Raw genomic sequence first — 25,071 nt, forward strand, 5'->3', positions numbered from 1 at the left:
ACTATTAAAATATATGAAGGCCCAGCTAAATCCAGTTAGCAGGTTAGGCTTTGAATTCCTCAATGAAGTGTGGTGGTACACACCTGCAGTCCAGGCTACCCACTTAAGCCCAGGAAGGAGTTCAAGGCTGGCCTGGGCAACACAGGAAGAACCCATCTCAAAAAAAATAAATTTTGTTTCAAATAGAATTTTAGTCATCTGATTCCTTTCTTTTCAAATAAGTGATGTAACTGCTGTTAGTTTTTTATCTAGGAAGAGTGTGGTTTTAGCCAAAGGTCTTCATTCCTAAATACTCTATATTCTTGGCAGATATGGTAGCTCATGCCTGTAGTTCCAGTGCTTTGGGAGGCTGAGGCTGGAAGATCACTTGAGGCCAGGAGTTTGAGACCAGCCTGGACAACACAGCAAGACCCCATCTCTACAAAAATAAAAATAATTAGCCTGACACACATAGGGCACACACCTGTAGCCCTAGTAACAAGAGCCGAGGCTGCGGTGAGTTATGATCATGCCACTGTATTTTGGCCTGAATGATAAAGCAAGACCCTATCTCTTAAAAAAAAAAAAAAATCATTATGTTTTGTTTTTTTCTTTTGAGACACAGTCTTGCTCTGTCACTAGGCGCCAGGCTGGAGTGCAGTGGCGTGATCTTGGCTCACTGAAACCTCTGCCTCCAGGGTTCAAGCAATTCTCCTGCCTCAGCCTCCCAAGTAGCTGGGACTACAGGTACACACTACCATGCCCAGCTAATTTTTGTATTTTAGTAGAGACTGGGTTTCACCATGTTGGCCAGGATGGTCTCGATCTCTTAACCTTGTGATCTGCCTGCCTTGGCCTCCCAAAGTGCTAGGATTACAGGCATGAGCCACCACACCCGGCCACCCATATGTATTTTTAAATTTTATATTTTTGAGACAGGATCTCATTCTGTTGCCCATTCTGGAGTGCAGTGGCACACACAGCTCACTGCAGTCTCCACTTCCTGGGCTCAATCAATCCTCCCACCTGAGACTCCCAAGCAGCTGGGACCACAGGCACGCATTCCATGCCTGGCTAATTTTTAAAAATTTTTGTAGAGATGGATCGTACTATGCTGTGCAAGCTGGTCTTGAACTCCTGGGCTCAATAAGATCCTCAGGCCTCAGTCTCCCAAAGGGCTGGGATTACAGGCATGAGCCACCGAGCCCAGCTAAATATATATTTTTAATGATGAGGTCTTACTATGTTGCCCATGCCAGCTTGAACTCCTGGGGTCAAGCAATCCTCCCACCTCAGCCTCTTGGGCGGTAGGCCTATAGCTACTTGCCCAGCTTATATTCTTTTTTTTTTGTTTTGAGACGGAGTTTCTCTGTTACTCAGGCTGGAGTGCAATGGTGCAATCTTGGCTCACTGCAACCTCCACCTCCAGGGTTCAAGTGATTCTCCTGATTCAGCCTCTAGAGTAGCTGTCATTACAGGTGCGCACCACCATGCTCGACTAATGTTTTGTATTTTTAGTAGAGACGGGGTTTCACCATGTTGGCTAGGCTGGTCTTGATCTCCTAACCTCAGGTGATCTACCTGCCTTGGACTCCCAAAGTGCTGGGATTATAGATGTGAGGCACCTTGCCCGGCCGCCCAGCTTATATTCTTAAAATCTAAAAATCAAGCTGGGTGCAGTGGCTCACACCTATAATCCCAGCACTTTGGGAGGCTGAGGCAGGTGGATCACGAGGTCAAGAGATCGAGGCCTTACTGGTCAACATGGTGAAACCCCGTCTCTACTAAAAATACAGAAAATTAGCTGGGCATGGTGGCGCGTGCCTGTAATCCCAGCTACTCAGGAGGCTGAGGCAGGAGAATTGTCTGAACCCAGGAGGCGAAGGTTGCAGTGAGCCAAGATCGCGCCATTGCATTCCAGCCTGGGTAACAAGAGTGAAACTCCCTCTCAAAAAAAAAAAAAAAAATCTAAAAATTATTTCACTAACTGTTACTTGGGGTTTTTTTTCCCAAGTAATCACTAAGAAGTGGAATCAAAGTCTTAAGAGAACAAACCACTTCCTTTCTTCCCATGGCACCCAGGTGCATCCAATCCTCCTGAGCCCTGCTGGGAGCTGGCTGAGAGGGAGGGGCCAGGCCTGCTGATGCTACTCACATGGCAGAAGATCATGGCTTGAGCAATGGTGATGGCCCCGTAGAGGTTACACAGGGCCTGGAACTTCTCGTCTCTGCTGCTGCACAGGACATAGTACTGTTTGATGGTGTCCAGGGTCTCTTCCTCGCGCTTCAGTTTGATAACGTTTGGGTCTGGGACCACTTTCTGGGCAAACTTCCACACAGAGTCTTCAAAGGTGGCGGAGAAAAGCAGCATCTGGCAGTTCCTGGGCAGCATCCTGCAAGGGAAGGCCCTGGCATGTGGCCCCAGGTGTCCCCGGAAAGCAACAGAAGCACAGCCTCCCCAGCTGGGAGGGTCTAGGTGCCCAGGAAAGCTGACGGGGGAGAAGCATCTCAGGGAGGAGGAGCAGCAGGCCTGGGTTGGGGGTAGGGGTGGGGAAGAGTCCCTAGATCTCCTTTCTCAACCCAGGCTTGGAGGGACTGTGGTTGGTGCTGACATGGAAATGGCCCGTCAAACAAATGCTGCTGAGAATACCAGAGCCAAGACCCAGGCAGAAGCCAGAGGAGGCGTCTGAAGTAAAGGGAGAAGATGCTGCAGAAGAGGAGGCTGAGAAGTCCTCTGCCCTCGAGATCCCTACCTCTGGATGCGGATGCTCTGATCCTGGTGGCCCTGAGTGGCTATCATGACGTCAGCCTCATCCAGAACAAACACCTTGATTTTCTTGGGATCAATGAACTTGAGCTTGGAGCACCAGTCCAGCACGGTCCCAGGGGTACCAATGACAATCTGCTCACTGATCTTCTGGCCTCTTTCCACTGTGGAGACCCAGGTGACTTTCATGGGTATTTCAAAGGCAAAGCCCGCTCTGGAAATCAAAGCCCTGCCCATCCTTCTAGGACTAGGAGAACAAGTTATTTCCAGATCTCAAAACACACATGAGTGTCTCCTTCAGCCTCGGTTTCTTCTGCTGTGAAGTGGCCAGATGACACCTATCTCAGTGCACTGTGTTCAGGATCCAATCCCACACAGCAAATCTTCAATAAGCATCAGTTCCCTTCTGTTTTCTCCTATCATTCAACATCATTCAACCCTTCATATTTATTTATTTGGAGACAGGGTGTCACTCTGTTGCCCAGACTAGAGTGCAGAGACACAGTCATGGCTCACTGCAGCTGTGTCAAACATCTCATGTACCCCATAAACATACATACCTACTATGTAACCACAAAAGTTCAAAAATTAGAAAAAAAATGCTGAAAAGACATAAATAGTAAGGATATAAACAATTAGAAGATGAAACTTCTTCAGTGACATTGTTCTCCTTCTCTATAATCATCCAATTCTCTCTGAAGTACCCGATCTTTATTTATTTTTATTTTTTTGCTAACAATGTTCTACCTAGACTAGAACACTTCCTCTTAGGTAGAGTCTTTCACAGTTCTTATCTTTCTAATACACTCTGCCCCCTCAGCTATCCGGTCATCTATTTCAAATATGTCGGTTGCTTTTACATTAGCAAGGCGTGGTGGTGCACGCCTGTAATCCCAGCTACTCAGGAAAGTGAGACACAAGGATCACTTAAGCCTAGGAGGCAGAGGTTGCAGTGAGCCAGGAGTGTGTCGCTGCACTTCAGCCTGGGCGATGAGGGAAACACTGTCTCAAAAAAAAAAAAAAAAGTATTAAGAATTATCTGCCCTTTTAACTTAAATCCAAATTGGAAAATTTTAAATGATTATCTTCTGATAAGTTTCATTATATTATTTACTTTTCAGAACTGGCTTCAAGTTGGCATTAGGACATTGTATGTAGACTTGACTTCTGCAAGTCATAAAGTCACATTTATTTCAGAGATCCATAAAACGCAACCAAACCTCTAACAACACTTTTTTTTTTCTTGAGAGAGAGTCTTACTCTGTCACCCAGACTGGAGTGCAGTGGTGTGATCCTGCTTCACTGTAACTCCCTCACAGGTTAAAGCGATTCTCCTGCCCCAGCCTCCTGAGTAGCTGGGATTACAGGTGTGTGCCACCGTGACTGGCTAATTTTTTTGTTTTTTTTTTTGAGACGGAGTTTCGCTCTTGTTACCCAGGCTGGAGTGCAATGGCGCGATCTCGGCTCACCGCAACCTCTGCTTCCTGGGTTCAGGCAATTCTCCTGCCTCAGCCTCCGGAGTAGCTGGGATTACAGGCACGCGCCACCATGCCCAGCTAATTTCTTGTATTTTTAGTAGAGACGGGGTTTCACCATGTTGACCAGGATGGTCTCGATCTCTTGACCTCGTGATCTACCCGCCTGGCCTCCCAAAGTGCTGGGATTACAGGCTTGAGCCACCGCGCCCGGCCCATTTTTTGGTATTTTTAGTAGAGACAGCGTTTTTCCATGTTCATCAGGCTTGTCTCAAACTCCTGACCTTCAAACGAGCCACTCGCCTAGGCTTCACAAAGTTCTGAGACTACAGGTGTGAGCCACCATGCCTGGGCAACAACACTTTTAAAATTACTTAAATAATATTAGTTGTGCGCCCCGCCTGGCTGCGTCCCGGCCGGACCTGTGGAGCTGGGCTTCGCCGAGTTGGCACCGGCGTGGCGACTGCACAGCGAGCAGTTCCCCATCAAGGTAGGCGGGCGGCTGGCGTGGCTGGGCGTGTCCAGGCTGCCGGGCACGGGGCCCTGGCCTGCGCGCCTTGTGGTCGCCCGCTTTCCTTCCTGCTGCAGGCGTATGAGCCGCTGCCCGGCCGCGCCGACGCCTTCCACCGCGGCATCTTCCTTTCCTGCTGACGCAAGCCACCATACTGTGCCGGCCTGCGAGTTTTTAGGAATCAGCTACCCAGAAAAAATGATTTTTATTCATATGAGTCACCTTCTGAGAATCCTCCCCCGGAAACCGAATCAGTGTGTCTCCAACTTAAGTCTGGTGCTCATCTATGCAGGGTTTGTGGCTGTTTAGGCCCCAAAACGTGCTCCAGATGCCACAAAGTGTATTACTGCAGCAAGGAGCATCAGACCCTAGACTGGAGACTGGGACATAAGCAGATCGTTTGGACCATATAATTCGAGACCACAACTTCCTTTTTCCAGAATTTGAAGTTGTAAAAGAAACAGAAGATGAAATATTGTCTGAGGTTGTGGAAAGGAAGATTACTCAGAGATTATAGGGAGCATGGGTGAAGCACTTGAGGAAGAACTGGATTCCATGGCAAAACATGAATCCAGGGAAGGCAAAATTTTTCAGAAGTTTAAAACTCAGATAGCCCTTGAACCAGAACAGATTCTCAGATATGGCAGAGGTATTGCCCCCATCTGGATTTCTGGTGAAAATATTCCTCAAGAAAAGGATATTCCAGATTGCCCCTGTGGTGCCAAGAGAATATTTGAATTCCAGGTCATGCCTCAGGTCCTAAACTACCTGGAGGCTGACAGACTGGGCAAGAGCATTGACTGGGGCATCCTGGCTGTCTTCACCTGTGCTGAGAGCTGCAGCTTGGGTATTGGCTATACAGAAGAATTTGTGTGGAAGCAGGATGTAACAAATACACCGTAAGGGCATCTTAAAGCCTTCAGATAGGTTAATCATCTTTTACACCTTGCAATTCCATTTCTGGGACTTTATCCTAAGGAAATACTTATACCAAAAATAGAGGTGCAGAGATGTTGAGACATTGCTTACACAGTGTCTATGTATTAGTGAAACAAAAGTGTCCAGTGACAGAGAATTAAATAAATTGTGGTACATCCACATTGGAAGGCTACAGAAACTTATTTATACACACATATTGACAACCGAGACACCATTATAGGTGGTATTTATGGTATGACCCTATTGTAAAAATATTTGTACATGTATGTGTGCATAGAAATAAATCTGCAAAGATGTACAAAAAAATAATAATATTAGTTGTAAAACAAACTAGTGTAGAATTTTTTTTTTTTTTAAGAGACATAGTTTCACTATGTTGTCCAGGATGGTCTCCATCTCCTGACCTTGTGATCCACCTGCCTTGACCTCCCAAAGTGCTGGGATTACAGGCGTCAGCCACCACACCGCCCTACAAAAAAATATTTTTGGAAAATTAGCTGGGTACGGCCGGGCACAGAGGCTCATGCCTGTAATCCTAGCACTTTGGGAGGCCAAGATGGGCTGATCACTTGAGGTTAGGAGTTCAAGACCGGCCTGGCCAACATGGCAAAACCCTGTCTCTACTAAAAATACAAAAATTAGTCAGGCATGGTGGTGGTGTCTATAATCCCAGCTACCTGGGAGGCTGAGGCAGGAGAACTGCTTAAACCCGGGAGGTGGAGGCTGCAGTGAGCCAAGATTGCACCACTGTACTCCAGCCTGGGTGATAGAGGGAGACTCTATCTAAAAAAAAAAAAATTAAAAAAAATTAACTGGGTGCAGTGATGTCCATCTGTCGTCCTAGCTATTAGGGAGGCCCACGTGAGACAACTGCTTGAGACCAGGAGTTTTAGGCTACACTGAGCTATGATCACACAACACTGCACTCCAGCCTGGGCAACAGAGCAAGACCCTGTTTCCAAAATAAATAAAGGTAAACACATCTAGAATGTAGACTCTTTGAAAAGCAACTGGTCTGGTCTTGCAAAATGTTAAATGTAATAGGGAGAGAAAAATGTAGGAGGACAATTCTAGCTAGATGGAAAGAAACAAAGTACAACAACCAAATGCAATGTCTAAACACTGAAAGCTGACTTGATCTTGGTTCAAAAACCAAACAGCCATAAAGGAACACTTCGGGGACACCTGGGGAGGAATAAAAATTGACTGGATATTAGTTATTCTAGGAAATCAATTTTCCTGGTTGTGATAAGGGTAACCACAGGTATGCCAAAGAATGTCTCATGAGATGCATATCTGCAGTTTACTTACAAATGGTTTGATAAAAATGTATACATGTGTATATATAAAGCAAATATGGCAAAACGTTAAGTTTTTGAATCTAGGTGGAGAAAATACATGTGTTTATTGTATTATTTTAGCAATTGGGTATGTTTTAAAACATTTCAGAATAAAAAGAATTAGGTTAATGATTTAGGATCACATTCACATACTCACATTTATTGCCTCGAACAGCATAAGCTAGCTTCAGTGCAGGGTAAAATTTGCCCATTTGTTCAATCACTTTTCCTGTTTGGAGGGCAAGCTCGTATGTTGGGGAGAGGCATAGACACTGGTAGGGAAAGAGTGCAGAGTGCAAATTCAAGACAATAGCTCTTTTGCAAAGGGGAATTACCATTAGGACTCAGCCACTCCTCCAGCTGAAGCTGAAGGAAAGAATTAAGCTGGGCGCGGTGGCTCATGCCTATAATCCCAGCACTTTGGGAGGCTGAGGTGGGTGGATCACGAGGTCAACAGATTGAGACCATCCTGGTCAACAAGGTGAAACCCCGTCTCTACTAAAAATACAAAAATTAGCTGGGCATGGTGGTGTGCACCTGTAGTCCCAGCTAATCGGGAGGCTGAGACAGGAGAATTGCTTGAACCCAGGAGGCGGAGGTTGTGGTGAGCCGAGATTGTGCCATTGCACTCCAGCCTGGGTAACAAGAGCGAAACTCCGTCTCAAAAAAAAAAAAAAAAAAAAAAAGTTATTCATAGCCTGGCTTCTATTTTTTTGAGACAGAGTTTCGATCTTTTGGCCCAGGCTGGAGTGCAATGGTGTGATCTCAGCTCACTGCAACCAATGCCTCTCAGGTTCAAGTGATTCTCTTGCCTCAGCCTCCATGTCTGGCTAATTGTTTATTTTTAATACAGACAGGTTTTCACCATGTTGGTCAGGCTGGTCTAAGACTCCTGACCTCAGGTGATCCACCCTCCTCGGCCTCCCAAAGTGCTGGGATTACAGGCATGAGCCACTGTGCCTGGCCCATAGCTTGGCTTTTAATCCATCGAATGGAAATCCCCTTCTATCTATGCCTTAGTAGAAAACCTAAATTCCCAAGTCCTTACCTGGGGGTATTTGTTTGCAGGTTCTACTTGGCTAAGCATGGCCAGCACAAAGGCAGCTGTTTTGCCAGTACCAGACTGAGATTGGGCAATTAAGTTCTGTGGGCTGAACGAGAAACAAACTGGTTACGAGCTTAAATCTCAAGTCAACTTTTAATTAATAAAGTTTAAAAAAATCAGTATTAAAAATTCATGTATAGAAAGAGACCTTGGATGATAGTGTAGCAGTTACATACGCCAGCTTCACAAGAACAAAGCACTATAGAAAGAAGGTTTTCTGGTGAGATTTGAGGCACTCCACATCTTTTTTTTTTTTCTTTTGAAATGAGATCTCACTCTGTTGACCAGGCTGGAATGCAGTGCAGCCTGGTCCACTTGGCCCATTGCAGCCTCGACCTCCTGGGCTCAAGTGATCCTCCTGTTTCAGCCTCCCAAAGTGCTGGGATTATAGGTGTTAGCCACTGCAGTGGGTCCACTGATTCTTTTAAAATGTGTCAGCTCACATTACTTCTCTACTCAAAAACCTTCCAATCATTCCTCATTTCATTCAAAGTGCAAGTTGAAAGCTTCATAATACCATACAGGGTCCTGCATGATCTGCTCCCCATTACACCTCAGCTCTCATTTCTTACTACTCTCTCTCCCTTACTTCGCTCCAGCACACAGCCCCAGTGCTGCTCAGGGAACAGGCCAGCCATGCTCTTTCTTAGGACTTGTGCATTGGCTGTATTCTGCTTGGGACAACTGTCCCCAGGTAACATACTAATTCTTTTCTCTCGATCGAGTCTTTGCCTAGCTATCACCTACTTCAGGAGATCTTACCTTAACCACTTGATTTAAAAGTGTAATCTACCTTGAAATGCCTAAAAAAAACAAGATGTAGGTTTTGGTGGCAGGGTAGGGAGCAACAGTGGCAAGAACCAAGTCTTGCCTTGAAGGTGGCAAGCAGCAGCCTCTGAAGAGGCAGGTAAGGCTGGGCATGGTGGCATACACCTGTAATCCCAGCACTTTGGGAGGCCAAGGTGGGTGGATCACTTGAGGTCAGGAGTTTGAGACCAGTGTGGCCAACATGGTGAAACGCTGCCACTCCTAAAAATACATAAAACTAGCTGGGCGTGGTGGCAGGTACCTGTAGTCCCAGCTATTTGGGAGGCTGAGGCAGGAGAATCACTTGAACCTGGGAGATGGAGGTTACAGTGAGCCGAGATCACACCACTGCACTCCAGCCTAGGTGCAGTGGCTCATGCCTACAATCTCAGCACTTTGGGAGGTTTAGGTGGGTGGATTTCTTCAGCCGAGGAATTCGAGACCAGATGGGAAAAATATTGAAACCCTGTCTCTACAAAAGATACAAACATTAGCTGGACATGGTGGTACATACCTGTAGTCCCAGCTACTTGGGAGTCTGAGGTGTGAGGATCCCTTGAGCCCAGGAGGTAGAGGGTGGAAGTTGCAGTCTGCAGTGAGCTGAGACTGTGCCACTGCACTCCAACCCCAGTGACAGAGCAAGACCCTGTCTCAAAAAAAGAAAAAAAAAAAAAGCAGCAGCAGCAGGCCAAAGAGATGGACAAGGAAAATTAGGTCTTCCAGCAGAATTAAAAAAAAAAAAAATAATAACAGAACAGAAAAATCTTGAACTAAAAGTGAAGCCATGGGGGAAAACCCCCAGCCACAAGTGGAATTTTAAAATCTGACAAAAATAAGCTGTTCCTTGTGCCTGAGGTGATGGTGACTCTTTTTTGTTTGTTTGTTTGTTTGGAGACATGGTCTCACTCTGTCGCCCAGGCTGGAGTGCAGTGGCATGATCTCAGTTCACTGCAACCGCCACCTCCCGGCTTTCAAGCAATTCTCGTGCCTCAGCCTCCTGAGTAGTGGGACTACAGGCATGCACCACAGTGCCTGACTTTTTTTGTTTGTTTGTTTGTTTGTAGAAATGGGTTTCGCCATGTTGGCCAGGCTGGTCTCGAACTCCTGACCTCAAGTGATCTGCTTGCTTTAGCCTCCCAGAGTGCAGGGATTACAGGTGTGAGCCACTGCATCTGGCCACCACAGTGGTAACTCTTGATTCTATTTCTGTTTAAACATCTAGATCCCCTGGCTCTCAGTGCTTATATAGGTTGGGGAAAAAAAAAGAGAAAAGGAAGAAAAATAGATTCCCTTACTTGGCATATTCTCCGAAAAAAGTAAAAAAAAAAAAGAAAGAAAGAAAGAAAAATAGATTCCCTGTCAAAATACCTGTTGCCCTTTGTAGTTAGAATAAAGTGTTGTACATTTAATTTCTTTTTTATTTTTGTCTTTTAATACAGATGAGGTCTTACAGTGCTGCCCAGGCTGGTCTCAAACTCCTGGGCTCAAGCCATCTGCCTGTCTTGGCCTCCCAAATTGCTGGGATAACAGGCATAAGCCACCATGCCTGGCCCAAATTTATTATAATTATAATAATTTTTTTTATGAGACAGTTTCACTCTGTTGCCCAGGCTAGAGTCCAGTGGTGTGATCTTGGCTCACTGCAACCTCCACCTCCCAGGTTCAAGCAATTCTCGTCTCAGCCTCCCGAGTAGCTGGGACTACAAGTGCCTGCCACCATACCTGGCTAGTTTTTGTATTTTTAGTAGAGTGGTGTTTCACCATGTTGGCCAGGCTGGTCTTGAACTCCTGACCTCAAGTGATCTGCCTGCCCTGGCCTCTCAAAATGTGGGGATTACAGGTGTCAGCCTCTGCACCCAGCCAAAATTTATTATTTTTAATTGAAGTAAAAAATATATAACATTTGCCCTTTTACCCACTTTTAAGTATACTATTCAGTAGCATTAACATTTGTAATTTATTACCTGTTATATTTTAATAAAAATGAATTATCTACATTTCAAACTAGAATGTAAGCTCCTGTGGGCATGAATTTTGGTCTGTTTTGTATATAAGTGCCTCACATAGTATCTGTTACATACCAGGCACTATAAATATTTGTTAATGATGAAGGGTACTAGATAATTCTAGTGATAATGCTGGTCTCTTCTAATATTTTCAATCTAAAAATGGAAAATCTAAAATGAAATGGATTGTAACAGGACACATACGGCTCAGCGAGCATCAGTGGCAATGCGTTCTCTTGTATCTTGGATGGACGATTGAAACCCATGGCATAGACTCCTTGGAGAAGCTGTGGTTTCCTAGAATAACAGTTAAAGATGAAAGTCACAGTCTCTTTGGTTGAGGAAAGCAGCAAAATATCTGCAGGATTTTTCTCTTTTATTGTTTACACATAGATTTTTTTTGTTTTTCAGACAAAGTCTTGCTCTATTGCCCAGGCTGCAGTGCAGTGGTGCAATCTCGGCTCACTGCAACCTCTGCCTCCCAGGTTCAAGCAGTTCTTGTGCCTCAGCCTCCTGAGTAGCTGTGATTACAGGTGCATGTCACCATGCCCCACTAATTTTTATATTTTCAGTAGAGACAGGGTTTCACCATGTTGGCCACATTGGTCTTGAACTCCTGACCTCAAGAGGTCTGCCTGCCTCAGCTGCTCAAAGTGCTGGGATTACAGGTGTGAGCTACTGTGCCTGGCCTATACATAGTTTGTAATCAACAATAATTGAGCTGAGCTAAACTGAATACATGTTAATACAACTAAACCTTTTATAGATCATCTGGAAATTTTACTAAATATCCCAAACACCTAAAGTATTTATTTATATTTTTTAGATGGAGTCCGGTCTTGCTCTGTTGCCCAGGCTGGTCTGGAACTCCTGGCCTCAAGTGATCCTCTCACCTTGGCCTCTAATAGTGCGGGGACTGGAGGTGTGCACCACTGCACCCAGGTAAATTCTTTTATACAATTTGGGTAGCAGCTGGGCGCAGTAGCTCATGCCTGTAATCCCAGCACTTTGGGAGGCCAAGGCCCATGGATCATGAGGCCAGCAGATTGAGATCAGCCTGGCCAACATGGTGAAACCCCATTTCTACTAAAAATACAAAACTTAGCCAGGCGTGCTTGTGCACACCTGTAATCCCAGCTACTCAGGAGGCTGAGGCAGGAAAATTGCTTTAACCTGGGAGGCAGAGGTTGCAGTGAGCCAAGATCAAGCTACTATACTCCAGTACTCCAGCCTGGGTGACAGAGGACAGAGCAAGATTCCATCTCAAAAAAAAAACAAAAAAACAAAAAAAACTTGGTTAGGTAAAACTGTTCTGTTGTGATAAAAAGTAAAAAGATATCTATAACAGGCCTAAGATCTCTATTTCAGTGCAAAGAGAAGAGTCAGGAAGTGAATAAATACTCACAGCCGAAGCTCTTCAAAAGACTTCACCGAGTACAGTGGGGAGTTTGGATCCCGCTGTAGGACTTCCACTTGGTTTGTGTTATCGACAAGGTTGCTTCTGATCAGCTTGTTGAGTAAGGACTGGGCAGCTCTGTCCTCTGTCAGGAAGAAAAAGCAATTTTTTTTTTTTTTTGAGACAGAGTCTCGCTCTCTCGTTAGGCGCCAGGCTGGAGTACAATAGCGCAATCTCAGCTCACTGCAATCTCCACCTCCTGGTTTCAAGCAATTCTCCTGCCTCAGCCTCCCGAGTAGCTGGGACTACAGGCATGTGCCACCACACAGCTAATTTTTGTATTTTTTAGTAGAGATGGGGTTTCACCATGTTGGCCAGGATGGTCTTGATCTCTTGACCTCGTGATCCGCCCACCTTGGCCTCCCAAAGTGCTGGGATTACCAGCTTAAGCCACCGTGCCCGGCAAAAGCGAAGAATTTTAAAAGTCCTTGAAACCTACCCGGTGTTTACTCAAATTCAATTGCCATTTGTGTTTTAAATAATAATGTACTAATCATTGAAATTCAAGGTACATCATAGTTTTGACTTATAAATTAAAATAGTTTGATTTGAAAAAAAAGGTTATGATACTCACACGACCCATTTAAGCCTCATATTCTTCTCCATACTCTAACAGCCTCTTTACCTGCAGTTATCGATTCCTCCTATCCAGACCCACATATTTACTCCCCAGTTTGCACTCTATATAAACCTAAAGTAATTAACATATCACAACAACAACAAAAAAATTAGGAATGAAAGTCTATACCTTAATATTTTATAAGTTGATCTCATCATCCATGTCAAATGTATCAAAACATCATTAAGCTTAATTTTATTGAATAGAGAGGCAACTTAAAATCTCTTTTATAACACCCTGTTCAACTGTTCAGTTTTCAATGTAAAATTTCTTTAAATGTAAACCATTAGAATTCCTTCACCTATTGACTATTTATATTGAATTTTTATGCCTGCACTGTATCTCCTATTAAAGTCAAGCCAAACTGGGTATAAAAACGAAGCTTCATAACAATCCACTTTTTCTTTTCTTTTTCTTTTTTTGTTTGCTTAACCTTCCTTTTACCATTGCATGTAGCAAGTTTCTTGAAGACAACAATCCACTTTCTTAGAATGCAGAAGCTTGTCATATAAAGCTCCATGGCTGTGTTACCTTTCTCTTCTTCATCTGTCTTCTCTGCGTTGGCACTGGGCTTGACAACAGCACCTTTAGCAGACACAAAGTGGCCATCATTCAGAATCACATCCAATACCCAACAGCTGACACAATTCAAATTCTATCACATTAGAAGTTTTTGTAAAGGCCTGGGGAGCAAAAAATAAATGAGGAAACCGAGGCACTGATAAAAAACATTTTATTATCCCTAAATAAACAAAGGTGTAAAACACTGCTGCTCATATTTCTGTAATTTCCTACTCTAGGTCTCCTCCCTGTACCTCAAAAACTAGTATTTCCCTCATTGAATCAGTACTTCCGAAATATTATAGAAAGATTATTAGAGCAATTAGTGATCAGAAAACTACCTTGATGTTCAAAAGAGGAATATCTATGCAAATTGTATTTTATCAATATGTGAACACAATGGTGCCATTCAGATTCATGTAAATAACAAATGAGCACCAAGACCAACAAAAAATACTCACGTATATAAATTTGCTTTTCTTTATTTGAGACAGAGTCTGACTCTTGGCCAGGCTGGAGTGTGGTGGTGCGATCTTGGCTCACTGCAACCTCTGCCTCCTGGATTCAAGAGATTCCACTGTCTCAGTATCCTGAATAGCTAGGATTATAGGTGTGCGCCACCACACTCGACAAATTTTTGTATTTTTAGTAGAGACAGGATTTCACCATGTTGGTCAGGCTGGTTTTGAACCCTTGACCTCAGGTGATCTGCCGACCTCAGCTTCCCAAAGTGCTGGGATTACAGATGTGAGCCACTATACCTGGCCTATAAATTATTCATAAAATCTATAGTCGAATGATACTATGGTTATATAAAATCACATAAAAAAGATTGTAAGTGAATTTTGAGAAAGGCAGATGTTATATTTCCTTCCTGTAATATTAAGTATATCAACATTAATTTAATGGAAATCTCAAAGTTTTGATAAATATGATTTAAGAATAATCTTAAATTATTCTTAACAACGACCTGACAGTTAAGTATCCTTATTGTTTTCACCCCTTCCCTTGCTGTCAGTGTGCAATCCTCATTCTTATATTAAAAACACTTTGAAGCCAGATGTAATAGCTCACTCCTGTAATCCCAACACTTTGGGAGGCTGAGGTGGGAGGACTGCTTGAGCCCAGGAGTTAGAAACCGACCTGGGTAACATAGGGAGATATCATCTCTATAAAAAATCAAAAAGAAAAAATTAGTTGGGATAGTGGGTTGTGCCAGTAGTCCCAGCTACTCAGAAGGCTGAGGCGGAGGATCACTTGAATCTGGGAGGTTGAGGCTCCAGCGAACCATGATATCACTACTACACTCCAGCCTAGGCAACAGAGCAAGACCCTGTCCCTTAAAAAGTAAACAAATAAAAAAAAAATTAAAACACTGTGGTCATATAATCCAGTTTGTTGATTCACAAATCAAATGGTTACCAGTATCTGCCAATGCCCTGCCTAGTACGAATACAGTTTTTTTTCCAGACAGCTGTTGTGCCAAAACAGAAATACTGAAAGAAATCACATTTGTTTTCAAACTAGCTGTTAGTTACTTACCATTGGCATCTGGTTTGATTTTCTCTTCCTTAAGATGCAAGTTGCTCAACTAAATGGAGAATATGGGGGAGGGGGAAAGTGTCAGGAAAACCACTTAAAAGATTTGGTATCAACAGAGCCTTCCTAATCAAGCTGGGAATAAAACAGCCGTTCTCAAGGTATATTCATTAGGACCAATTCATTAGGTTGTTCTGTTTACTAATTGTCTGATGAGAATAAACAACATTTCTCATAAATACATCAGTGGAAAAAAATGCTCCAAATCTGTACCTTCTACTTACAACTCTGGGAGAGAATTATAATTTGTGAGTTTGTTTAATGCCCTGATTATAAACTCTCTGTAGCACATTATTAGAGTTGTCATTCTCTTGTATTTCTTTGGGGTGTGTGTGTAGAAATTGCTCCATTCCAAATCATATTTCAAACAAGGAAATTTAGAGAGATTTTGAAAATGCAGTCATAATTTGGAGAACTGGGAAAGGAGGACTGCAACAAAAAGCATCTGTGAGGCCAGGTGTGGTGGCTAATGCTTGTAATCCCTGCACTTTGGGAGGCCGAGGCAGGCAGATAAGCAGGTCAAGAGATTGAGACCATCCTGGCCATCATGGTGAAACCCTGCTTCTACTAAAAATACTAAAATTAGCTGGGTGTTATGGCACTTGTCTATAGTCCCAGCTACTCGGAAAGCTGAGGGGAGAATTGCTTGAACCCAGGAAGCAGAGGTTGCAGTGAGTCGAGATTGAGCCACTGCACTCCAGCCTGGCAGAGTGAGACTCTTGTCTCAAAAAGAAAAAGAAAAAGAAGAAAAGCATGTGTGGGTAGGCATCAGTCATGCTGCAACTTTCAAGACATAAGACCACAGCGTGCTGATGTGCAGAGTCATATTCAAGTCACCTTTTCCTGGTGTCTGATGTAGTTGGGAATGGCCTGGTGCATTGTGCCACACTGTGTAATCAAAATACCCACTGGGGTGAAGTGAGAATAGAAAGGAAGAGAGAGAGCAAAGAGACATTTCAAAGAATGAATTATTAAGACTTTGATAGAATACTGTACATTAGGGATATCCTAGCAGGTCTTATCTCCCCTATTAGAATGCAAATACCTGGCCGGGTGGCTCATGCCTATAGTCCCAGCACTTTGGGAGACCGAGGCGGGTGGATCACGAGGTCAAGAGATCGAGACCATCCTGGTCAATGAGGTGAAACCCCGTCTCTACTAAAAATACAAAAATTAGCTGGGCACGGTGGCACATGCCTGTAATCCCAGCTACTCAGGAGAGTGAGGCAGGAGAATTGCTTGAACCCAGAAGGCGGAGGTTGCGGTGAGCCGAGATCATGCCATTGCACTCCAGTCTGGGTAACAACAGCGAAACTCTGTCTCAAAAAAAAAAAAAAAAAAGAATGCAAATACCTTCCTGACAGGGGTTCATTTTTTACTGCTCCTTGAGGAGCAGGGCTACCCTACAGGAAATATGCCCAGAGTAGTAGACTATTTTTAGTTTTTGGATGTAGCACAGAGCAAACTAAGTGCTCTGGTCGTAAATTTTTATTTAAAAAAAAAAATTTTTTTTTAAAGGTCAGAAAGCATTCAGAAGTCTTGGATCCCAGAATAGGGATTAGATGGAAACTCTGGCGTGAGTAAGTAACCCTTCAAGCTAAAGCTAACCTAATCACAAAATATCAAGCAAAGGCTAAGACATCATCTAGTTAAAAAAAAAAAAAAAGAAAAGAAAGAAAATCACAACCTAACAGTTCTTTCTTTTTTTTCTGCAGACAGGGTCTCGCTCTGTTGCCCAGGTTAGAGTGGTGCAGGGGCATGATCATGGCTCACTGAAGCTTCAGCCTCCTGAGGCTCAGGCAGTTCTCCCACCTCAGCCTCCCAAGTAGCCAGGACTACAGGAGCTCACCACCATGCCTGGCTAATTTTTTTTTCTTTTTTTTTGGGACAGAGTCTTGCTCTGTTGCCAGTGATATGATCTCGGTTCACTGCAATCTCTGCTTCACAGGTTCAAGTGATTCTCCTGTCTCAATCTCGGGAGTAGGTGAGATTACAGGCACATGCCACCATGCCCAGGTAACTTGTATATTTTTAGTAGAGACAGAGTTTCACCATGTTGGCCAGGATGGTCTCCATATCTTGACCTCGTGATTTGCCCACCGCAGCCTCCCAAAGTGCTGGGATTACAGGCATGAGCCACTGCACTTTGCCTGCCCAGCTAATCTTTTATTTATTGTAGAGTAAGAATCTTACTGTGTTGCTCAGGCTGGTGTTGAGCTCCTGGGCTCAAGTGATCCTCCAGCCTCAGCCTCTCAAAGTGCTGGGTTAGAAAAGTGAACCACCGCATCAGGCTGCATTTCTGTTGTCCTTCTAAGTCCAAGACCAGGGGAAAGGGAAAGACAGTAGAGAGGGGAAAACAAAAAAACGTTTTAATGGGTGGTTTGTTGGGAATGGAGAAGCCCCATTTCTCTTCATGGAAATGGATCGGAAGTTTCTGCTGTCTTTTTGCTTTGGTATTGGGAGAGAGGAAGCAGAAAGGGAGCACAGTAGAGAGATTAGAAAAAAGGAAAGTAACGAAAAGGAAATCATTCAACTGGAGAAGGCCAATTAAAAAAAAAAAAGAAATCATTATAAAGCAGTAAAAATCATTTACTAATTCTGAAGGATAAAGAACACACAATGGGAGAGGGTAGCTGGGGATAGCATGCTGGGCTTAATACCTAGGTGATGGTTTGATAGGTGCAGCAAACCACCATGGCACATGTTTACCTGTGTAACAAACCTGCACGTCCTGCACATCTACCCCAGAACTTAAAAAAAAAGTAAAAAATAAAAAAAAAAACAACAAACAACTGGGAGCGGTGGCTCACACCTGTAATCCCAGCAATTTGGAAGGCTGAGACAGGTGGATCACTTGAGGACAGGAGTTCGAGACCAGCCTGACTGACATGGCAAAACACCATCTCTACTAAAAATACAAAAATTAGCTGGGGGTGATGGCACATGCCAGCAATTCTAGCTTCTTGGGAGGCTGAGGCAGGAGAATCGCTTGAACTTGAGAAGTGCAGGTTGCAGTGAGCCAAGATTGTGCCACTGCACTCCAGCCTGGGCAACAAGAGCGAAACTCCACCTCAAAATAAATAAATAAAGGGCTCCTCACATCCTGCCAATTAACCTGGTCTAGTACTCAGGGCTGTTATAAAGACAAAGAGAGGCTGGGCACTGTGGTTCATGCCGCTAATCTCAGCACTTTGGGAGCTGAGGAGGGTGGACTGCTTGAGCTCAGGAGTTTGAGACCAGCCTGGGCAACATGGCAAAACCCCATCTCTACACAAATACAAAAACTAGCCAGTCGAGGTGGCATATACATCTGTAGCCCCAGCTACTTGGGAGGCTGAAGTGGGAAAATTTCTGGAGCCTGGGAAGTCAAGGATGAAGTGAGCATGAAGATGCCACTGCACTCCAGCCTGGATGACAAGACCCTGTGTCAAAAAAACAAAAAACAAAAAAATATACAGGAGTAAAGTTAACAGTACTCATTCCTATGGTAATAATTACTATCTAAAATAAATGACAGAGACCTGAAATTTAAATGAGTTAATGAGGTATAAATTAGTTAGAAATAACCATTACCATAAAGGTTTTCTTTTTTTTTTTTTTTTTGAGACGGAGTTTTGCTCTTGTTGCCCAGCCTAGAGTGTAATGGTGGGGTCTCAGCTCACTGCAACCTCTGCCTCCTAGGTTTAAGTGATTCTCCTGCTACAGCCTCCCAAGTAGCTGGGATTACAGGCATGCACCATCACGCCTGGCTAATTTTATTTTTATTTTATTTTTAGATGGAGGCTCAGTTGCCCAGGCTGGAGTGCAGTGGCACAATATCAGCTCAATGCAACCTCCACCTCCTGCGTTCAAAGTGATTCTCTTGCCTCAGCCTCTCAGTAGCTGGGATTACAGGGTACCCGCCACCATGCCTGGCTAATTTTTTTGGCTTCTTAGTAAAGACAGGGTTTCACCATGTTGGCCAGGCTGGTCTTGAACTTCTGACCTCAGGTGATCCACCAGGCTTGGCCTCCCAAACTGCTAGGATTACAGGCGTGAGCCACCACATCTGGCCCATAAAGTATTTTTAATATTCAACAATAAAAGAACATAAAACAATGAAAGGATCATTTTAAAAAATTATTTTTACTTAATATTTTTTTGAGACTGAGTCTCACTTTGTTGCCCAGGCTGGAGTGTACTGGCATTATCATGGCTCATTGAAGTATCAACTCCGCAGGATCAAGGATCCTCCTGCCTCAGCCTTCCAAGCAGATGGGACTACTGGTATCTGCCACCACACTGGGCTAACATTTCTGTTGTTGATACACTGTTCAACTCAAAGTTAACAGAGTAAAAATGAAATGTATAGGAAAAGGTGGTAGCAACACTGTAAATAAAATAGATGTCCTTTTGATTACAATGTATCAGAATTCTGAAGAGGTTCCTGTAGAATCTTGAAGCTACTCACAGCCTTTACTTGGCTGTAAGGATCTCAAAGCCTACAACACAAAAGCAGCACTAAAGTTTGCATTACCCACCTTGGTGTCAGGGAACTGAGTGCTGAAACTTACGTTGAAAGAGTTAGTTCAGATACCTTTCTTTGCTCTATTTATTTGAACCAAAAGAAAAAAACAATTTTTCTTGCAACTTGATTGGAAATGATTTTGAAATCAAGAAAGCTAATGAAAAGGCAAGACAGACAAATAGACAAAAACCACCACCATTACCAAATTGCCCAAAGCCCTACTTTTATAATAGCCAGAATTTTCAGTGCCTTTAATATTTTAGTTTTTAAGATGTCAAAATAATTGAGAACTATTCAGTTACACTTCATTTTATTCAAAAGCTACTTGAGAACGGATTCTTGAAATATAAGAAAGAAGAGGCTGGGCGTGGTGGCTCACGTCTGTAATCCCAGCACTTTGGGAGGTTGAGGCAGGCGGATCACCTGAGATTGGGAGTTTGAGACTAGCCTGACCAACATGGAGAAATCTCATCTCTACTAAAAATACAAAAAATTAGCCAGGTGTAGTGGCACATGCCTATAATCCCAGCTAACTTGGGAGGCTGAGGCAGAGAATTGCTTAAACTTGGGAGGTGGAAGTTGCAGTGAGCTGAGATCATGCCATTGCACTCCAGCCTGGGCAACAAGAGCGAAACTCCGTCTCAAAAAAAAAAAAAAAAGAAGAAGAAACATTTAATGGTAAATGAACCATCCTGAATAGGGATCATCTTAGGCAAAATTGTGAGGTAGGAGATTTAGAAAGTCCTACTCATCAGTCTTTGGCCTCTAAATTGAAAAAGAGGGCTAAACTGAAGTGGGAGGATCACTTGAGGCCAGGAGTTTGAGATGAGTCTGGGCAATATAGTGAGACTCCACCTCTACAAAGATTAAAAATAAAAATATTGGCAGGGCATGATGGCTTGTGCCTTTAATCCCAGCATTTTTGGAGACTGAGTAGGGAGGATCCCTTGAACTCAAGGAGTTCAAGACCAGCCTGGGCAAAAAAGCAAGACCCCCATCCCTAAAAAATAAATAGGCCAGGCATGGTGGCTCATGCCTGTAATCCCAGCACCTTGGGAGGCCGAGGTGGGTGGATCACCTGAGGTCAGGAGTTCGAGACCAGCCTGGCCAACATGGTGAAACCCTGTCCTCTACTTTAAAAGTGCAAAAAAATTAGCCAGGCATAGTGGCGCCTGTAATCCCAGCTACTTGGGAGGCTGAGGCAGGAGAATCACTAAAACCCAGAAGGCAGAGGTTGCAGTAAACCAAGATTGTGACATTGCACTCCAGCCTGGGCAAAAGAGTGAGACTCTGTGTAAAAAAAAAGTAAATAAGTAAAATAAATAAATAATAAATTTAAATACATTTTAAAATAAAATAAGTAAAAAATATTAGCTGGGCATGGTGGCATGGGCCTGTAGTCCCAGCTACCAGGAAGGCTGAGGTGGGAAGACTGCTTGAGCACAGGAGTTCCAGGTTACAGTGTATTATGATCTTGCCACTGCATTCCAGCCCGGTGACAGAGTGAGACCCCATCTCTATTAAAACAACAACAACAACACACACACACACGGTGGCTTACGCCTGTAATCCCAGCAATTTGGGAGGCTGAGGTGGGCAGATCATCTGAGGTTGGGAGTTAGAGACTAGCCTGACCAACATGGAGAACTCCCATCTCTACTAAAACTACAAAATTAGCCAGGAATGGTGGTGTATGCCTGTAATCCCAGCTACTCAGAAGGCTGAGGCAGGAGAATCACTTGAACCTGGGAGGCAGAGGTTGTGGATGATTTGAGATCATGCCATTGTACTCCAGCCTGAGCAACAAGAGCAAAACTACATCTCAAAAAAATGTATATAATATATATATTTTTATATGTGTCTGTGTATATATGTATATATATATGTGTATATATGTGTACACACACATGCATATATACACATACACACACATATAAATACATACAACCAGGTGTGGTGGCTCACGCCTGTAATCCTAGTACTTTGGGAGGCCAAGGTGGGTGGATTGCCTGAGCTCACATGTTTGAGACCAGTGTGGGCAACATGATGAAACCCTGTCTCCACTGAAATACAAAAATTAGCTGGGCATGGTGGCATGTGCTTGTAGTCCTACCTACTTAGGAGGCTGAGGCATGAGAATCACTTGAACGTGGGAGGTGGAGGTTGCAGTAAGCCTAGATGGTGCCACTGCACTCCAGAATAGGACTGTGAGACTCTGTCTCCAAAAACTAAAAAAAAGTGCCATTCATAGACAATATTAAATATGTAACCTCAAAGAAAATACTAATCTTAAAGATTAATGATGCAGCTTCTTTGGAAAACATCCCGGCCATCCCTCACAAGTTAAACACAGAGCTACTATATAATCTAGCAGTTCCACTTCTAGATATATACCCAAGTATTGAAACTATACATCCACACAAAAACTTGTACATTAATTGATCAAAAGCAACATTATTAATAGTAGCTAAAAAGTAGAAGTAATCCAAATGTCCAGAAGTTGATGAATGGATAAATAAAATCTGGTATATTTATACAATGGAATATTATTTAGCAATAATAAAGTACAACTAATGAATCTTAGTTCATTATACTAAGTAAAATAAGCCAGTCACAAAGGATCACATACCATGATTCCATTGATATGAAATGTTTAAAAGAGGCAAATCTAAAGAGACAGAAAGTAAATTAGTGGTTGCCTAGAGCTGTAGAGTTTGGAGGGAAACAGGGAGTGATTGCTAGTTTGTACAGAGTTTGCTTTTGGGGTGATGAAAATGTTCTAAAATTGACTGTGATATAAGCTACACACCTCTGAATAGACAAAAAGTCAGTGAACTGTACCCTTTAATTTCACTGTTATGTCCCAATAATAGGGTTCCAAAATTCTGTTTCATAAAATGCAGGATTTGTTGTTGTAAGGTTAATAAAATGGCTGGTTTGGGCCTGCTAAAAACAGCAGGAGTTAATCATTTTACACCTGAGTTTTTATTATCACTGGATTATTATGAGTTTCTGTTCTATCTGAAAGATAGTTCTATGATGCAAACTCAAGCCAAAAAGAAAATGACAAAGCTAACTACTAAGAAACCCTCTTAGGCATATTAATAGGTAAAAACAGGGCCGGGCGCGGTGGCTCAAGCCTGTAATCCCAGCACTTTGGGAGGCTGAGGCGGGTGGATCACGAGGTCAAGAGATCAAGACCATTCCGGTCAACGTGGTGAAACCCCGTCTCTACTAAAAATACAAAAAATTAGCTGGGCATGGCGGTGTGTGCCTGTAATCCCGGCTACTCAGGAGGCTGAGGTAGGAGAATTGCCTGAACCCAGGAGGCGGAGGTTGCGGTGAGCCAAGATCGCGCCATTGCACTCCAGCCTGGGTAACAAGAGCGAAACTCCGTCTCAAAAAAAAAAAAAATAGGTTAAAACAATGACAATTTAACCTGACATGAATGGCCAGGCCCATGGCTCATGCCTGTAATCCCAGCACTTTGGGAGGCCGAGGCAGGTGGATCACTTGAGCTCAGGAAATCAAGACTGGCCTGAGCAACATGGTGAAATCCTATTTCTGCAAAAATTTGCCAGGTGTGGTGGTGCACAGCTATAATTCCAGCTACTTTCAGGGCTGAGGTAGGGGGGCATGAGCCTGGGAGGTCGAGGGTGCAGTGAGACACGAACATACCACTGTACTCCAGCCTGGGTGACAAAGTTAGATCCTATCTCAAAAATAACAACAACAACCACGACAATAATTAAAAAAAAGAAAACTGACCTAACAAGAAGTTAGTTAAAACTCTCAGAACTAAAAAATTAAAAAAAATTTTTTAAATTAAAATTCTCTCGGAACTACTTGAAATACAGATTTATCTCTATGCTGACTAATGATGTAATTTTTTCTAAGTGTATATACTGTGCCTTGAGATATTGGCTAATAAAAATATGAAGCCAGCACAAGGAAGCACAGGAAAGTGTTATTTCATTTTTATCTCAGCCTTTATTTTGTATTTGCTTTATAACGTACATAATATATTTAGTAAATAATAAAACAGTAAAGTATGCAATTGCTAAACAGACATGTACATATTGAGAGCGAATGGTCAAAAGTTTCTTTGTAACAGAGCCATGTAACAGAATAACAAACTACACAGTTCCTTTATTCATTAAACAATGCCTGCCAGGTTAGGCCTGAGAAATGCTCAAATGGATAAGGACCGTAGTTAAGGGAGGGGATGACATAATGAAAACAGGAGCATTAAGTGGAAGTAGGTGTTCTGAGTGCTGAGACTTCCCTCACCCTTTCCTCTACCCTAGATTCCAGAACACTGAGTCAGACCTCCACCATCTAGGCAGGAGATTAGAGGATTCCTCTCTGCAAAATCTGGCCAGAATTGGGAAGAAAGTTCTCAGGACACTGATATGGGCCACTAAAGATACACAGTTAAGGTCAGAATAGACAAGTCCCACTGATGGGTTTAGAGCTTCCACTTATCTTTGTAGTCACCCACTTTTAAATATGAATGGCCAAGCAAGGATTATAGACATCTGATAAATAGTCATCATGAAAAAGTAGACAGGGAAATATATAGATAAAACACGCTGCACATGAAACAGAAACTGGGCAGAGAGAAGAAGAAAAATATCCTCCAAATGGTATACAGGGTATTGTCTGTAAAAAAGGAAGAAGAAAAAAGTTCCTGAAATTAAAAATATGATAGTAGAAGTGAAAATGAAATACACTAGACAGTAGATAAGAAAATCTCCCAGGAAATACAGAAAAAAAGAAAAGGAAAAAAAGAGACAAAGATGAAAAATAGAAGAAAAAGAAAACTAAAGGACTTTTCAACAAATAGTGCTGGAACAATTAAGACATCTCTGTGAAAAAAATGAACTTCCATCCACACCTCCTATTACAAAATAATTTAACTCAAAATGGATCACAGACATAAATGTAAAATTTAAAACTATAAGACGTCCAGAGAACACAGGAGAAAATCTTTGTGGCCTTGGATAAGGTGTATATCTTGGAACACGGAAAGAACTAATCATTTAAAAATTGACAAGTTAATCAAAATTGAAAATGTCTATTATTTGAAAAGTGCTGTTGAAAAAAGACAAGTTGTAGTTTGGAAGAATATATGCAAAACATATCTGATAAAGGATTTATCATGCCTGTTATCCATCCCGGCACTCTGGGAGGCCAAGGTGGGAGGATTGCTTGAACCCAGGATTTCAAGACCAGCTTGGGCAACATGACAAAACCCTTTCTTTACAAAAAATACAAACATTAGCCAGAGGTGGTGCATGCCTGTGGTCTCAGTTCTCTGGTGGCTGGGTGGGAGGATCCCTTGAGCCCAGGAGGTGGAGGTTTCAGTGAGCCAAGATCGCGCCACTGCACTCTAGCCTC

At 43.0% G+C, this 25,071-nt stretch overlaps 1 protein-coding gene and 1 pseudogene across 25 annotated transcripts in view; one reads left to right on the plus strand and one right to left on the minus strand.

Moving 5' to 3' along the window:
• LOC103789493 (ATP-dependent RNA helicase DDX19B) overlaps window positions 1–25,071 on the minus strand; it is a 37,471-nt gene that overhangs the window by 2,146 nt on the left and 10,254 nt on the right. For 6 of the 25 annotated variants that reach the window (XR_013530168.1, XM_054248699.2, XM_078357720.1 and 3 more), the window contains 9 exons: window positions 15,108–15,156; window positions 13,536–13,589; window positions 12,335–12,470; window positions 11,134–11,226; window positions 9,438–9,569; window positions 8,060–8,162; window positions 7,169–7,283; window positions 2,733–2,910; window positions 2,135–2,372 (listed from right to left, as the gene is read on the minus strand). Coding sequence is in view for 23 of the 25 variants with exons in the window: in XM_054248699.2 (XP_054104674.1) it covers window positions 2,135–2,372; window positions 2,733–2,910; window positions 7,169–7,283; window positions 8,060–8,162; window positions 9,438–9,569; window positions 11,134–11,226; window positions 12,335–12,470; window positions 13,536–13,589; window positions 15,108–15,156 (1,098 nt within the window). In the remaining 2 variants the exon portion in view is untranslated. Of the gene's footprint in view, window positions 1–2,134; window positions 2,373–2,732; window positions 3,063–7,168; window positions 7,284–8,059; window positions 8,163–9,437; window positions 9,570–11,133; window positions 11,227–12,334; window positions 12,471–13,535; window positions 13,590–15,107; window positions 15,157–17,357; window positions 17,475–25,071 lie in introns of those variants that run through there. The other 19 variants (XR_013530169.1, XM_035282214.3, XM_078357724.1 and 16 more) reach the window with 9 other exon arrangements.
• LOC103789501 (programmed cell death protein 2 pseudogene) lies at window positions 3,590–5,756 on the plus strand (annotated as a pseudogene).

This window comes from Callithrix jacchus, chromosome 20 (genome assembly GCF_049354715.1).
Source record: "Callithrix jacchus isolate 240 chromosome 20, calJac240_pri, whole genome shotgun sequence".
Lineage (NCBI taxonomy): Eukaryota > Metazoa > Chordata > Mammalia > Primates > Cebidae > Callithrix > Callithrix jacchus.